General features: G+C 41.5%; 1 protein-coding gene across 3 annotated transcripts in view; it reads left to right on the top strand.

Moving 5' to 3' along the window:
* Positions 1 to 16946, top strand: part of pard3bb (par-3 family cell polarity regulator beta b) — a 321269-nt gene extending 304323 nt beyond the window's left edge. For all 3 annotated transcript variants that reach the window (XM_053627241.1, XM_053627242.1, XM_053627240.1), the window contains 2 exons: positions 4364 to 4440; positions 11671 to 16946. In XM_053627241.1, the coding sequence (XP_053483216.1) occupies positions 4364 to 4440; positions 11671 to 12010 (417 nt within the window). In that variant the 3' untranslated portion in view covers positions 12011 to 16946. The remainder of the gene's footprint in view (positions 1 to 4363; positions 4441 to 11670) is intronic.
* The last annotated feature ends 315 nt before the right edge of the window (positions 16947 to 17261 follow it).

The following is a 17261-nucleotide window of genomic DNA, read 5'->3' as shown; positions in this document are numbered from 1 at the left end:
CAACCACCATTCTGCTAAGCATCTGTATCGCATTACACTGTTTCTATATTACAGATCTGTATTTCTTTGAAAACATCTGGGCTGTCACAGGCTGCTGTGTGAGTCTGTTTTGGATCTGAGACGGATACAGGTCTTGGTTTAGATTTTGGTGTAGATTGTAGAGTGTGTAGGATGGACAGTCCGTGTCAGCTGTGTCAGTCTCTTCTGCATGAATTCCTCCACTGACTGTGTTCCCCTTCTGCTCGGTATGCCGTGAAATGGCTTTCTGTAGGCCATTAGCTATGAAGGAACCGAGTCGCTAAGACAGGCTTTCCCTGTAGCCTTCATTACACGGAGCACTCAGCTTCACACTGTGGATGCTGCTCTCGCTACTGCTGCACGGCCTCCTGTCAGTCACACAGAACCTCGAAAACCCACCAATGATCTAGAGGAGCTCAACAAGTTGCTGTCTTTTTATGCTGCTTGTATATGAAACAGTGGATGGACGGGGTTTAAAGTCATTTCTGTACTACAAGGTTCTGGGAAGACTGGAAAAGTATGTGATTTAGAGTCATTCTTAAACCTGGAAAAGTTTTTTGTTTGTTTGTTTTAAAGGCACAAAATGTGCAATGAAAACTTGCTAATGTAAGAGTGGAGTGTCTAAGGACTAAGCTTTAGTGCAGATTTAAGGTCTCAACCAATGTAACTTACATGCAATTTAAACGTATAAAGTGTTTCAATACACTGAGAAGTGAGCGGCCTGAATATTCCTTCTAGGTCCTGTTCCGCTTGCCTTGTTTGTTAGTTGGCAGAACCTGAAGATTGATTTCTTTATGCAAACAGACCAGGAGTAATCATATTCGGCCATGTACTTACTGCAGCAGCAACACATTTATCATTTAATGCATCTTAATGTATGTGTTTAGGCCTGAAATCAATACACCAGGGAAAGCGCAGGAGCGAGATTCATTTCAGTGCAGGAAAAGGTTTTTCCATGACTGAACTCATTTAAAGGTTATTAACATTTAACAAGTGCCATTTTCAGGCTGAAATGTTGGCCCTGTTTGGAAACACACTCGATAATGCCACAGGTGGGTGTTTTAGGCGGTCAGATGAGATTTGTTCGGAGGCACCACCTGTCTGCACGGCTTTAATATGGAGATTTGGTGACGGGGTGGAAAGCCACATATCCTGCCATTTGGCTGGGTTGTGACCTTGCTCCTCTCTGTACAGCGCTGTTTGTTCGGCTCACTCGCATTGCGCTGGTTTAATCGGAGTGATTTGAATATTTATGAGCTCAAAACCGTCATCTTAGGGAGAAGTGGGAAATACACTCATTCTGCTGAGAGACCTGGAGTTCACAAATGCACACACTGGAGACACTGGATTGCACACAGACAGGCACACACACACACACACACACTCTTACACACTCTGACACAGTCACACTGATTATCTTAGAAATAAACATAAATCTGCATACAGTCAAGCCCACAAGAGGGTTTTTGTGAATACCTGTGAAACTGAAGTGTTTTTGAACTTGCTTTTGCAGATGCTATCAGCTATGTTTGGGCAAAGGATTTATTTCATCTAAGCTTAGATCCACTCTTCAAGCCTTTCTCTCTGTGTTGTACTCTTTTCAACACTTCACCTCGAGGTGCATCTCACCTGAATCTCACTATCTCTCACATACAGTGTGACGCCTGAATTCACAAGATAAACTTTGAGTGAGACAGTTCAAAAATCAGGTTAAAATAAGGAACCTTGCCATTAGGAGTTTTTATCTTATCCCTGCCTCACACTATTTCCTGGTTTCAGGAATCAGGGAACTGTTAGAAGTTGTTTCTTCTTTAGTAAGGCCAAAGATCAGGTTCAGATGAAGGCACTGGTTTAGAGAGTTAATCTCCAATAGTGGCTGTTCATCGAGAACAACATACTGAGCAAGAGCTGTTGTTTTCATGCATCTAGCGTTGTGTAGACTCCTTGTGCTGTGTTTGTTTACGATTTCATCACATTACAACTTTTATTGTAGGAAGATGCTGTAGTTCCTCATCTTGATTTTTCACAGAACACAGCTTGCAGTCGTCTTTGCTTTGCCATCCTTAATCGTGAAATAAATCCAGCCTGTTGTCATTTCATATTGTCTGTTCATTAGCACAACATTGTACACTGGCTAATGTCACATGGTATTATCTGGTATCAGATGTTGCTTTTGGAGCAGTACAAATTAATGAGCATAGTACTGGTTCGTTACCAGTATCAATATCGATGCATTCCTTAATATATTAGAATCAGTAGTTAAAGTGCACCTATTATGGATTTTCAAATATTACCTTTCATGTAGTGTGTTATAGAGCTGTTTGTGAAGGTAAAAAGTCTGCAAAGTTTTAAAAAATAAATGCGCAGGACAAACAGAGTTATTGACTCCCAAAAGAAGGAACTGATTCTGAACAGCTGAAACGAGTCGTTAGTAATTCCTGACTAACTTCCTGTACTACGTAGGTTTGTAACAAAAAGCCCCGCCTCTGGTCTTCATTGTTTTCAGACGGAGATGAAAGTCGTTATGGTATCAGGCGTTTCCTTTTAGACACACGCTAACAGCGGTAGACCAATCACAACAGACTGGGATATCTGACCAATCAGAGCAGAGTATGCTCTCTGAATGGAGGAGTTTAGAATGAATCCTTTAGAACGGATCATTGAACAAGTCATTTGTGACACTGAGGGGAAAAAAGGTAATGCTGCAGTTTAAATTATGAGCATGTTAAAGTGTTTTTTGACCTTGGGTGCATGTAAATCTGTTGTATGAGACCTTTAAAACAAAATTAGGCCCGTTTCAAAACAATAATAGGTGCGCTTTAATTGACCGTCTACTCTGGAATGGTGCTTAATGTGTTGCTTAACTAAAATGGTAATGTGAGTGAAGAGAGCTATGTGCAGTCTGCTGCTTTACCAAATCATCAAGGACATGAGGTAGTCCAAATGTATTCTAAATCTTTATTGCAGAACACTTGGGAATATGGGATGCCTATGGGAATAAAATTCCTGCGCTGGCACGGAGTTGTAATATCAGGCACTTGGAGGCACACTGTTCTTTCCCAGTCCATAAGTGTTTTGTTCCCCCTTGGGCATGCCTGCTACACAGTCTCATCCTGGCCTTTTTCCACACTAGCTTAAAGGACTATTTCAGGTAGGGGAAAAATGATCCTTGACTATAAGTGACTTCACAACACTTCATTCTAAAATGCTTGTGAAAAATGTACAAAGGCAGAAATGCTGAGCATCTGACACCGAATAAAGGACACGTACTTCCTCCCTCTTTTCATCAGTATCGCTTTGTCATTTACCTAGTCCGTTCTTGCCCCTCTCACAACCTGTCTCTCCATTCCTAAGTAATGCATGCCTGTCCCTTTATCTTCTCGCTGTGAAGACATGGCCTCAAGACATTTCCATGCTCAGAGCTAGTGAGGAGAAATGTGCTTAATATGCAGGCAGTGGGCCAGCCATTATGAGCACGGCAGAGAGAGGTGGCAGCTCAGCGAGCGTATATTTAAAACCAGTTCATTGAGACGGATGACACAATTTCCCACTTATTGCCCTCGGAAAAGCAGCCAGTTTTCCATAATGGCCCTAACCTTAAATCCGTCAGCCACAACTAAATCTACTGGAATAATTTCCTCATAGATTATGTGTCAGTATTTATAATTTATTAAGTTGCCTATATATGTCAGGCTGAGATTCTCACAGCCTTAAACTTCCATCACCCTTATCTTGTTATCTTGAGTGAGAAGTTAAACGACTGGTTTTGAATTTAGTAAAGTGCCTGTAAAGTATGAATAGGATGTGGGGTATGAAACTTCATTTTAAAATCTCTAGTATTCGACCGGGTTTCTCTCAAATCTGTATGTTAAATGGATCCGCATCTCTCTTAAGAGATTTTGATGTTATATGGCTTTTCCTCAGGTTTGAGATGGTGGTTAGTCCAGAACGGGTATTGGACTGCTCGGCTCCTTCCTGTTTTTAGTAACATAATCTAACCTCCTACCCCTTCCTCATGACTCCTGATGTTAAATCCCTAATAAGCAGTCTTTGTGAGCTGCTCTCTTGTAGCCTTTCAGGCCTTGATTACAGAACCGGCAGGTATTTCAGTGCGGGAAGGGAACTTTCATCACTGTTCTTAATGCGGAGGAGGTAAGGAGCAGGAATAAAGCTGAGCTTAGGCAGAACCAAAAATGACTCGCACTGTTCATGTCATCTAATCAGTTCTGTAGTAATCCATTACAAGCAGTATGTGACAGGAATGGATGAGTATGCTGAAACTCTGACTGTGTGTGTGGGTGTGTAGGTTCTCTGTCTGACTGCACATTCTCCTTCTTTTTAACAGATTTCTGTCAGGAGTCCTGACCCCAGGATGGTTCCCCGCTATGAGGATGTGGAGCGCCAGTATGCCTCCCTGCCCAGGTATGCCCACTCATCTGCCCATTCAATAAGAAAGGACAGTGATTGAAAGATCAGCAATGAGAAGAGTTTGGGAGTAAGAGGCGAGAGAAAGAGGGAGTAACTTTAAAAAAAAAAAAAAAAAAAAAACCACAGTGAGACCACCAAAGAGAGAAGCGGTGGAGAGCAGTTCTCTATTAGACACATAGAGAAAGTAAAAGAACAATGATTAGTCAGAGAAGTGGAGAAATAATGAAAATGGAAGAACAAAAGGGAAGTGGAGAATGTGATGGGGAAAGAGGATCGAAAAACAAGGTTCAAGGAGTGAATATGAATGGGAGCGGAAGAAAGTGGCGAGCTGTCAGCTTCTTTCTCTCTCACGCAGTGCTGAGTATTCTTCTTTAAAGCTTATAATTAAATCTGGAGTGTCTGCCTTCTGAGGCCCTCTCCGCCTGGGAATTCACCTGATCCTCTCCAGGGAGACAGGCCGGCACTGCAACCTGATATCGCACCGCATCTCTCGGCTTGAATCGGATTACAGCGTGGCTGTGTCTTTACCTCCATCTCTCACTCCATCTGCACTGATTGGTGTGAAGCCCAGCTCAAATGATTAACATCAACCAGCAAAAAAAATAAACATTAACCAGGATGAATATGCTTCGGATGATTCACGGAACTTTCGGAAAGTGTCATCTTAACCTTCATGACATACTGCTGAAATAATACATGACTGCATCATTTATAATACAGGGATGAATTCACGCTACGACGCTTCTATCATTTCGGAAATGTTTTTCACTACAGACATTTGCATGATATCCCCCTGGGCCCACTTTTAAAGGCATTTTCTCCCTTGAAGTTACCTTGTTGCACCAATTCCATTATAATGATGTGTTTTTATGCTGACATAATTGCGGTGGGCCTTAGCCACACAGCCCTTCACTAACCCTAGTCCCGCTTGTTATTCTAACTCTGACTGTTGATCTCTCCTGTAGCCAGAGCTGAGGTCACTGGTCCTCACAGGTGGAGGAAGGTTGTTGGCCTGTTAGACCGAATGCGCACTCCTCCATATGTGCCCAATTATAACCATTACCCAAATAATACACACGCTCATTATCCAGGCTACTCGGCCAATCAAAAGAGCTGCAGACCCCTCCCCATCCGAAGATTATTGGATTAGCTGGCCAAGTCAAAGTTCCGTTTGATTCCGGCAGGGTTTTCATTGGATAGTTAGGGTGATAATTGGATGATTAATGTGCAGATGGTGGACTCTCTGCTGAACTCAGGGTGATGAGGCACATTGACGCAATTGCTCTCAGTTTTATAGAGTGTAAACCAGTCACCACATCACCTACGCATTCTCATGCCTGCACGCTTTCACTCAGACTCTCACTCGCATGCTTCTTCCTTTATCTCAGTCATTACTCCAACCAAACAGGCGTTCCCAGATTTCTTCAGCCCACTGACAAAGGGTGTGTGTGGGTGCACGTGTGTCTTTATATCTTGGTGGGGACCACAAAGTTTAGGAATATCTGATGGTTTTGCCTTATGGGGACATTTAAGCAAACATTTGAGGAAACTGTTTTGTTGTTGTTTGTACGTTTCATTTCTTCCCCAAAAACTACAGCGTTAAGTCTAGCACAGAATTACTTGATGCATTAATAATCATCAATGGATGGTCCTCACAAGGATAGTAAGGTGTGTTTGTGTCTATCACTTACCCTGTGAGGTCCCATGTCAAGAACCTGCTGGCCTGCCTGTGCAGCTTAAACGAGTTTGAAATCCGCTGCGCTGAGATCTTAACAGAGCCTAAGAGATTTGTTGGAGCATTTTTGGACATTTGTTAGTACAGTATTCACATGTCAGTCAGACGTACAGGAGAGCTGTCAGATTCAGAACTGAAAATGCCAGAAAAAGAACTTGACAAGAAAGGGAAAAAAAGGTTACATTTGACGAGAGCTCTGAAAATAATGCCATATTTCCATTGTTCTGACTGTTCGATGTTGCCTTGGCAACCAAGCATCCACCATCTGTGCTAGGCTGGACCTCCTCACCCCTTTTTTTCCTCACTGTCTCTCTTTTCCCTCTCCTTCTCTTCCTCTCTTCCAGTGCCTGCGATTTCTGCCTCCATTTATTTCCTCTTTAAAGACACATTGATTTGTCCCGTAGCAATCGGGAGTAAATGACCAACCACAGTCCCGGTGTATTAGCGTCGCAGGTTTGCATAAGGGCATCTTTATCAAATATAGTCATACAACACATCATGTATACAGTGGTGCTTGAAAGTTTGTGAACCCTTTAGAATTTTATGTATTTCTTCATAAATACAGTGGGGGAAATACGTATTGATACGTCACCAGACTTTGGTATTAACTCCAGAAATCCACACATATAAAGAAATCCAAACATTAAAGTCCATAAATGAAGTTATGTGTAATAAAGAGGAATGACACAGGAAAAAAGTATTGAACACACTAACTGAAATTTTTTTTAATACTTAGTGGTGAAGCCTTTGTTTGTAATGACAGCTTCAAGGCACTTCCTGTATGAAGGACTTGTGAAAATCTTTTATTATATTATATATAGAATTATATATAATTTTTCATGTCCACTTTAATAATTTTGAGCATGTATGTAAATTCATGAAGTTACCTTACTCATGCTACCTTTCACCTTTTTGGTTTTCCTCCTAATTTCAGAGGAAGGTATGAGAAGCCCAATTCCTGGAAGATACCTTCCATAACACACTCACACTGATGCTGAGGAATAAATGAGTCCGGATAACTGACAGACATTCAGTGCTGTGAAAAAGTTCTGTCTAAGTGTTGAATTGATTGAACAGGGTTGGCAGTAATCAGTAGTCACCCAGTCCTCTATCACAGATAGCCTCCTAAATTTCCTTATTACATGTATGTTTGCAAGTCTTTTGTTGCTGCAGCTTCTTTTTTTTTCTGTCTGTACCTTCATTCATTAAATGCTTGAGCTCAGGCTAATTTTTCCTCCAGCCGCTCCACTTAGTCCCACCATTCCTGCAGGTAGGCTCCGGAAAATAAAGGTGCTCTTTATATCCAATCAGCTGTGAAATCCAGCTCCCTGCACCAGCCAACTTCTCCTCAATTGCATCAATAAGCGCACAGGCATGAGTTTATTAGAGCAAAGCTCATTTAGTACAGCTCGGCCCACTAGGCATCAAACAGCATCCCATTAGCACGCCAGGCAGGTAACAGACGGAGAATGTTAGGTTAATGGTGTAATCAGGCACGGGTTAATTTATTGATGGTTTCATTGGTTGCTGTGGTAGAGAACAATCAGTCGTGATTTCAGGCACTGAATGAGTTAGGAGCTTGGCATTTCTTACAGCGTTCCAGAGCTGCATTACAAAGCCGTCGGCCTTATTCGACAGGTGCCGACCTTCAGCATTCTTCTGCTGCCTCTCAGAAGGAATTCTCCCTGCGTGGGCAGGATTTCAGATCAAAAATCCGCAGAGCTATTTCTGTCTGCGCAGCAGCACAGACACCGAGACCATTTAACCACCTAATTCATCCTTTTAACCGTGCTCTACCTGCCACCACACACACACACACACACACACAGGGAGAAATATGTACATTTGACATTTTTTGCTCCTCTTTTTTCCACAAGTGTGTTTATTTAAATAGCTGTACAGTATTTAATACTTGTCATATTTTCTTTTCATTGCCATTAAAACAGACATTACTACTTCTTCTAGTTCACACCCTTTAGCCAATGGGAAAACATTTCTGATGGATTGATGCTTAATATATTGGAACTGACAGCTAAAGCTTATAATGGTAGAGTGAATGTTTTTCTGGTTTCCGTTCTCCCAATAAACGCCTGGAATGCTAAATAATCCTGCTGGGATTTGGCTGCGCTTGAGCCTCTCTGTCAGAGCCCTACTGGTGTCTTGTGTCTCAGAGGGGTCAGCTCTGTGTGTGTGTGAGGGGAAAGGTGCACGGTTCCCGAGGGCAGCTGTACAAACATTACCCAGCCTCACCGGGTCCAGGGCGTCACTTCAGCAGCCAGGTGCTCTTTAGGGGATTAACATGCAGCAGTTTTTCCAGATCTTTACCAGCATAACAGAACACATGAAAGCACACTGCTCCGACTGTCCAAGATAAAAATCAAACACTTCTACAACACTAGAAAGAAAGTAGATTCAAAGACACCGTCACACAGAGCAGAACTTTTGAGAAGGAAAACCGTTTGAGAAGGACACTTTGAGTGTGTGTACTGCTCCCTCAGCAGTGCTGGATGATAAAGCCATTTATCTTTCATTACACGTCACTCGAGCTTTATTGCTCTTTTGTTTTGGTCTCTCTGTCGTTAGAGCCTTATCAAGTTGGGTAATGAAATTTCATTCTAAAAGTGAAACTTTGTTACCTGGAGTTTTATGAGTACTTAACCGAGTTACAAAATCCACATGAGCACTCTCTTCGGGATTGAGCTTTGATATGATGAGTTTGTGAATGAAGCGATTGCTCTATTTATTAGAACTGAATTGGCTTCACGAGTGTCATCACTGTTTTAAAGTGATGATAAAGCTGGCATTTTTCCTTGGCCTTGCCACATGATATTTGGTCATTTCATGGTGGATGTTGCTTATCATGTGTGTGTTGAAGGAAAGAAGGAAAATTGCATTTGGCCACATCTAAGCACCTTTCAGCAAAATCAACACTTACAGCATTTGGCAGGAGTAGAACTTCCTCATGCTAATTTGAAGTGGTTATGCTCTAAGAATATCATAAACGCTGCTAGAAAGGAGCTGGGAGTTAGTACAGCAGAGAAAACAGGGTACACATTTTCCCACTGTGTGTGAGGATTTCATGCTGTTCAGTCGTCCATTAACTGAGCTGTTCAGACAGCCGACACTCTTGTCTGGGATTATTTACGGCTTCTTTATTTACAGTTGTTATTTCAGAAAGAACCAGTAGAAGGGGTTTTCCAAACTGGCCAGTACTCTATAGTGGACTTCTGGCAGGGTCTGGACTGTATGTGTTTGTGCATCCACGTTGTTGTGTGCAGTGGTGTAGAATTTTCTCAGCCGTAGCTCTGTGTCAGAGTTTTTCAGACAGCTGTTTCCCGCTGACACTCCAGAAATCCCTCTGTGAATGAGTACCAGCAAACTGGTGACTCTTTGGAATTTCCTCCTAATTTCAGAGGCAGGTGTGAGAAATCCCAAAACAAGAAAAGGATTTTAGCTCCGTCACTGACACCGAATTCCTCCCAGATGCCCGCCATAACACGCTAGCCCTGATGTATAGGAATAAATGAGCGACTGATGGATGTAATGCCCGCCTGCATGATATTTAAACGGAAAGGGACTTATTATGTGTAATAAGAGTGTTATTAGTCAGTCCTCCATTGCAGATGGCTGTATGAAATCTTCCATTTCCAGTCCTTTCAATCTAGGTACTAGAAGTCAGATGGGATATGACTATGGGTAATTAACTAGACAAATTTAGTTAATACCAGGGATTAAATAAAAAAATGGATCGGATTTGAATTTGAGTGCCTTCGTATGCTTTGGACTTTAACAGGCCAGAACTGAGATTTCTAAATGCTTGAGTTATTTTAGATTAGTGTCAGCGTGAAGGCCAGACATGTCTGGGAATTCACTGAGAGGAGAATAAAGGTTTATTGTAAATGTGCTTAGTTTTTGTGTGTGCATGTGTGAAACACGGTTAGGACTAGCTGCAGACATCCGCTACATGTGTCAAAGCTGATAATCTTCCACAATAAAGATATATCTGGCCTCCGCACTCCTCTCCTCTGTATACATGCTTATCAGAGCCTGAGGAAGTTGACATGGCAAGGCCAAGTCCAGTATGAAGGGGTTATGGCATGGGGATCTGTGTATGCAGACACCCGGCTGTCGTGCTGGTTGGGTGGTCAGCACAGAAGAGACATTAAGGACGTGCTGATGATTTTTGGAATGCCTTCTTTCCTGCCATCTGGGGCTGTAGCCCGGACCTGTTATAGAAAACTCCCCCTGATAATCAACATGCTGCATTTAAGATGAGCTGGAAGAGTAGCCGAGACGTCCTGCTAAGGACTCTTCAATATAATGTTCTCCATACTCAGCAGAAGGAAATTAAGATACACAGTTGGATATGGAGAACATGGTTGCTAATTGATACCTTCAGCAGCGGCTTGTTCGTGGACATGTGGCAGACGCATAAACATGGGAAGGGATCTAGTTTGGATAGTTGGACTAAATTATCCTAGCTCTTTAAGATGTGTCACATGCCTGCACTGATACTGATACTAAACTTGAGCCTTGAGGAAGGATGGCTAAAAGTGTTGCAGCTTAGCAAATGCAGCCAAGCTTCTGACTGCATTTCTTTTCCTCTGTCCTCCTCTCACATGTTTAACTGTAAAACTTGAAGCCTATAAAAGGCACAGAGTGCTGGATTATGCTTGCCCAGCCTTGTATTACTCAAGTGATTATACCCTAATCAGCCAGATGGACCAGAGAATTGTTGCCACGGTTTCCAGAGAACACACTCTTTTTCAACATGGTTGATGTGGAAGAATGTCTGTTAAAGGTGAAGTCAGTGATTTAAAAATTATATATATATATACACAGCAAAGTTTATTTTTATTGACAAGATGTCAGCAAAATATCTGCTCAACAGAAAAACTGTAGCAGAAAAATAACAGGATTTGTAATCAAATGAGGTGGACCACCAATATGCAACCATTCAAGACAAAGAGGTGTGTCTACCTGCCTGTCAGTTATCTCAATTCAAGAAGCTTCACATCTTGCATCAGGATTCAGGCTTTCTAGCCTAGAGATGGGTCTCTGAGGTGTTAAATTTGAGTTCCCGCTATCTCCATCTAAATCTCTTCGTATTCCTTTAACCCTAAACTGCAAACTGCTATGCAACAGCAGATGAAGATGCCAATTTTGAACTGTAGCTCTTTTTCTCTCATTCACTCCCTGCATCTCTGTAATTCAGCTGCTTGGAGTAGGAGTCATTATTGTATTCCCATATCTCCTCTACCTCAGGGTCTGTATCCCAGCAGTATTTCTCCTCTTCTGCTCAGCTATCCTGGTGTCAAACACAGTTCATTCCCTCCCTTCTTAAGCTCTTATTCACTCATCTATTGGCAGAGGAGTAGGTAGCTAGTGAGTCTCAGGCGAAGGATAGAAAGTTGAAGGAATTTTACTTCCCAGGTAAAAAGTCCTACTCGGTTGCTTTGAACTAACTTTCTGTCTGTTATTTCTTACAGAAGGGGTCCAGTGGATCCTACTGAGTACCCAGGACAGGCTTGGCCTGGGCACAGAGACCCTGCCCACTATACCACCCCACAGCCAGGCTACCACCCCAACTACCCCCATCGCCCTCTGGACCCTCGGCACAACGACCCAGGCTTTTACCACCCCCACCCTCCACAGAGAGGCCCCCTGCGCCAGGACGTGCCCCCCTCACCCCCTTTGCCCCTCCGAGGTGCTCGGTACGACACCATGAACCGTGGAGGCTTTCGACACACTAGTCCAGAGCGCTTCGCCTACACAGATGGACGCCATCCTGATCCGAGACAGAAGAACGCCATGACTGCAGCCGTTTAAGCACAGCATTGTATACTCTGCCTGGTACGCAACATGTAAAGAACCACACAGCAGCACAGTGTTCATTATCTTTTCAGTGTTGTTTCTGTGCTTGACCTGTAGTTCACTCTGCCTTATCCTGAGTGACTTGCTACCCAAGGCCACATCTTAAAAAATACAGATAATACATTCCTGTCTTCCTGCCAAGTGAGCATTAATGGAGCTACATTCAAGAGCTTCTCTTTTTCTCCAAATCTGACTCGACCACAAAGGGAGGGTGGATGTGTACGAGCATACATGCTTCAGCTTCCAAGTGGAGCGAGATTTCCATGGTACTATGCCTAAGTGAGCCGAGGCTTATATGGTTCTCCACGTGACAGAAATTTAATCCCATTCCTCTTTGGTATTCATCCACTCAATCTAAAGTGTGTGCTACGGACTTCTTTCCAATGCACAGTGTGCTATATGTTATTGCTATTATATTTGTGTTAGCCCCTTAAAGTCCCAAATGATTATTTCTTTCTTAATCTTAAAGCATATTATTCAGTAACTAAAATGAAACTAATATCGAAGGCATATGGATATAAGGGTGAGGAATGTAAGTCTGGACCCACAGGATTTTAAGGGGTTAAAGAACACTATATAGGATACACCAGTGGTCACCAACCCTGTTCCTGGAGATCTACCTTCCTGAAGACTTTAGCTCCAACTGTAATCGTGCCCACCTGACCATCTAATCATTACCTTAAGAAGTTCTTGATCAGCTAAAGCAGGTGTGTTAGATTTTGGTTGGAGATGAAACCTGCAAGAAGGTTTCTGAAGGAAAGCTCCAGGAACAGCGTTGGTGACCACTGCTGTACACTTCAGTGCACACTATAGTCCTGTCATTTTGGATGAGTCTCTGTGGACCTTCAGCTTTACACTTTAAATCATTTTCTTTCTGCATATTGCCATTACACAGCCACTCTGCAACATTTACATTAGGACATTTATTATTATCCATAACCACGCTGTTCATATGCGCTGTTAAAGGAAACACCTACGAATAACATCACATAGAACCACTGACACCGAAAAGATCCTTTCTTGTATCTCCGAAAAGATCCTTTCTTGTATCTTAAAAGGCTTTTTGATGCCATTTTTACAAGTGAAGGTACTCTCTTCTATCTATTCTGACTGTTGATGAGTCTGTCTGCTTGAGTGAAGTCTTTTTTTTTTTTTTTTTTTTTTTAAAAATTGGAAGATTAAGAAAGTGCATGTGTTTGTCGAGAGGAAAGAAGGATTCACCACATCAGAAGGATGAGAGGATGATGGAGTTGTTTCTCCACACACTTCTCTCAGCAAGTGGCAGCTTTTCCGTTATTGTTTTCCAATATCATCGTACTCGCACCTAAATCCTTCACAAGTGTGGTCGCTTCATACTCGTAATGGTTGCACACTTTGAATGTATAAATGGCACAGTGGACATTTAGAGAGCAGATAATGGGACAAATTGAATTCTAATCACTTCAATGTACACCTATCACATACTGTACGTTTCAAATATATTTCCATAGCTTGGTATTAATGTGTCTGTAATAAACAAACCGAATGTTAATACTGAACACACATTTTTTTTTACTAACCTCTTTTATAACACTGCTTTATTAAATATGCATTTAATAAATAATACGATCGTCTCGCTTGCATTGTTCTGCTAAATTCAGTTTTGAATGTTGCACGTCAGACCAGCACCAGTATGCGTTCCAGTGATGAATATTGATCTTTTAAGCTCAATTTCATCTTCAAACCGTACATTTAATTTTATCCTTGTGTTAATTATTAACATTATCTGTAATTATCAATTAAGATTACGGGATATACATATAGATATAATTCTGTGATTACAGACCAGTTTCTGTTATTCTAATGAAGTTTCATAATTGGAGAAATGAGAGTTGTGGTAATTATTGTGCAAACTGTGATATCTGATGAATTATTGGCTTAGTTCTCTGGCCTGAGAAGCGTACACAAAACCCAGAACATTGCCAAATTACATTTCTGAAGATTTCTGCTATATTCCCTTTTTTTCACTCTCCAACAGAACATTGCCACAACCAGCCTTCATACATGACTAATAATTATACACAGTCCATACAGGATTTCAGTTTTTTGTGCTTTTTTCTAAATTCTAAATTGAACTATATTGTTTTGTACAGTCTTTTGCAGTGATGTTTGTTGGTAAGTGAGACCTTTTAGTTGTACTCGTATTCGACACAGGTTGAATCGAAGCGGGATTTGGCTGCATGCGTGACGTCACATGACGCATCTTGGCCCAAATCTGTGGGAAATCTGCGGTAATTTTGAAAAATCGCAAGCTCCTCTGAATCTTGCGAAGTTTCCTTGATTTTGCGTTAATTTCTGTGATCGCTAAATCCTGGAGAGGACTGTACATGTTCAATTAATATCTCATATGATGCCTTTCTCAAACAGGATTGCTTTTCAATTTTGGGAAAACACAGAGACAAAATGGTGATAAAAAGATTCGGTTAACCGAATCCTTCAAAAGTTTTTCTTCTGATCAGATTTCATCTGCACAGGTGATAATAGTCCAGCTAATGGCAGACGCTGGCACGGCTCCTGCAGTCCACACAGCCACAGGGACCACACAAAGGGTAGAGAGCGCTGAGCAGTCCTGAGACCGCTCAGAATACTTTGGCGGCATACAGTTAAAGGAGCACGGTCGAGGATAATTTCCTTGCCATCATCGACAGCAACAGACACGCTGGTGGTGATCAGGCGCTGCACTCGGTCTACAGCCAGACACTCAACACACATGGCCAGAGGAAATCTTCTGCTCAAGCTTGGGTCTGGAGCTCTGCCACAACCGGTAACCAGAGGACAAATTTAATACAAACCATTAACCAAAATACAGACAGGAAAAGAAACAAACAAATAAATGGAAGAAAGATGAAAAGAAAGAATAGAAAATCATAAAGAAAGAAAAAGCCCCAGTGAGCAGCAGCACACACAGTATACTCTCAACCAGAAAGATGGGAGCTCGAAGATGCATTTTTGTAAAATATTCTGTTTTCAAAAGATTGGTTGTAGTTTTGTAGACAGCCACGTTGTTCAAAATGAGCATAGGACGTGCACACAAACACGCTTCTTGGTTTGACACACTCTTCAAATGAATAACTCTGTCCAATGCACTAACTCCAGATTATTCAAACATCAGGTCTCATAACTTCATTTCACCACGTCTACACACGCCGTCTGCCTATCCAGTTCTATACAAGTCCTACACAAACACAATTTCAGTGATGGGGCAATTTCATAGATTCAATTTGGGACCATTTTTCACCCAGCTGCAGGTTCGTTTGTAAGCCATAATGAAATTCTTGCTGTTTTTCATATTTGTTTTTCTCTTTTTTTTTCTTTTTTTTCTTTTTTTTTATTGTTCCGGTAGGGTTTTGTGAGGCACAGATTTCATTCATATTGCCTTCAAAAAGAGCACTGCTGTAATAACTTTGTCTTCCAGCTTTCCCAGAATCCATTTGGGATGTGTAATTATTACAAGTTATTATTAGGTGAAGTTTTAATTAGCATCGGAGGCCAAAGTAATTGCGCTTTTGTGTTTGATGTGGCTTGTTCGCACACTGTCACGGTTGTCAGGAAGGGAGAAAGCTGCGTTGTATTATCCTGACCCAGTTTGTGATCAGTCTGCTGAGTGTGTCATTTACATGATGGACGTGCTCCATGTTATTTGTGCTTTTGTCTTGACTGCGTTTTCTAATTCCTCTAACACAAGTCACAAATTTGTGTCAGATCCACTGGCATGCTGTAACTTCTGCAGGCAGTTACAGTGTCATTGTATAATGTTGTCAAAGTGTTACACAACTTTGGCACTGAAAATTCGAAATGTATGTGGTCCCACTTTGGAGTGTTTACAACTCAATCAGTTCTTTTGGCAGTGTGTGTTATCTGGAACATTCTTCCTGAGTGGAACGGGGAAGGAGGCATCCCTTAGAGAGATGTTAAGCTCGCTCAGTGGAAATGTACAGTGAATTGGAAGTGAGTGTGTGTGTGTGTGTGAGTGTGTGTGTGTGTGAACGAGAGATCAGCTTTACGATGGGTGTGTCGGACAATCTAGACCCGTTTCCTTCCCGCTCCCCATCAGGTTTTTAGAGCTTAACACCAGAATTGGTTCTCTCTCTGTAGCCTGGCCTGCTGTTTTACAGTGCCTATAACCTCTAGTTTAATCCTAGCAGTAGTGGAGCTGCGTGTGTGTTCAGTTAGCTGTGTGTGTTAGTTTTAGTAAGCACTATATATTTCTGCAATCCTCTAAAAGTATGAGTCATGCAATACACTGCCTATAATCTGTCTGTCTTTTTTTTCACACATCCTCTGTCCCTGTAGAATAAGACTCTGTATGCTGGGAGTTATGAAGCCAGTGTGTTGTGTCGAGCTGCTGTGCCAGTGTCAGGTTCACAGAAGTATGGCCGAGCGTCTCCGTGAACCTCACACCTGCAGATTTAGACCTCGTCAAGGTCACTGGTTGTGTATTAAGATAGTACGCATTATCCTACTAAAAGTGCACTAGCATTTGGGAACTATAAATTCTATTTTGTGGCCCTCGTATCAGTCTCATGGTGCCTGCGAAAACCACAGCAGCTGTTTCCTTCCCCTCTCTGCCTGACCCAAGATTACAGTAGAGAGTAAGTGTGGTTTGAGTTTCTTCTTTCAGTGAGCGTGCATTTTTAGGAACATACAGGCCGTTCTTTGTCTCCTGAGCCCAGTGGCTAGGGGCTGATGGGCTTATTTTATTTATTTATTTATTTATTTTAATTTTCCACACATAAAGACACAAAACCCACTATTGGCAAATTTTCACCAGTAAGACATAAGAACCAATCGAACTTTTAAATACAAGGTTATTTATTGACTTACTTATGTATTTATTTATAATGTTTTTGGCTTTTTTTGAGAAATGCATGATTGTGGTTTCTGAGCAATCAACTTTGTGAAGGAAGAATTTGCTGACAAATAATTAAAAAAAAAATAGATAAGGAATAACACAATAAAAGATGGAGTGTCTGTAAAATAAATAAATAAATAAATAAATAAATAAATAAAATTATTTAAATGATATTTTTGATTTTTTCCCCCCGTATCTAGTTCTACATTATGATTCCCAATAATTTAGTTGCAGGTACTTTGTACTTTATAGAATAGTAGAATTTCTTTTCTCATGTGCAAAAATTAAATAGACATAAAAATATGAATGAACATA

This window comes from Ictalurus furcatus, chromosome 6, assembly GCF_023375685.1.
Source record: "Ictalurus furcatus strain D&B chromosome 6, Billie_1.0, whole genome shotgun sequence".
Classification (NCBI taxonomy): Eukaryota; Metazoa; Chordata; class Actinopteri; order Siluriformes; family Ictaluridae; genus Ictalurus; species Ictalurus furcatus.
Note: the sequence above shows the minus strand (reverse complement) of the source record. Positions and strands in the feature narration are given on the sequence as shown.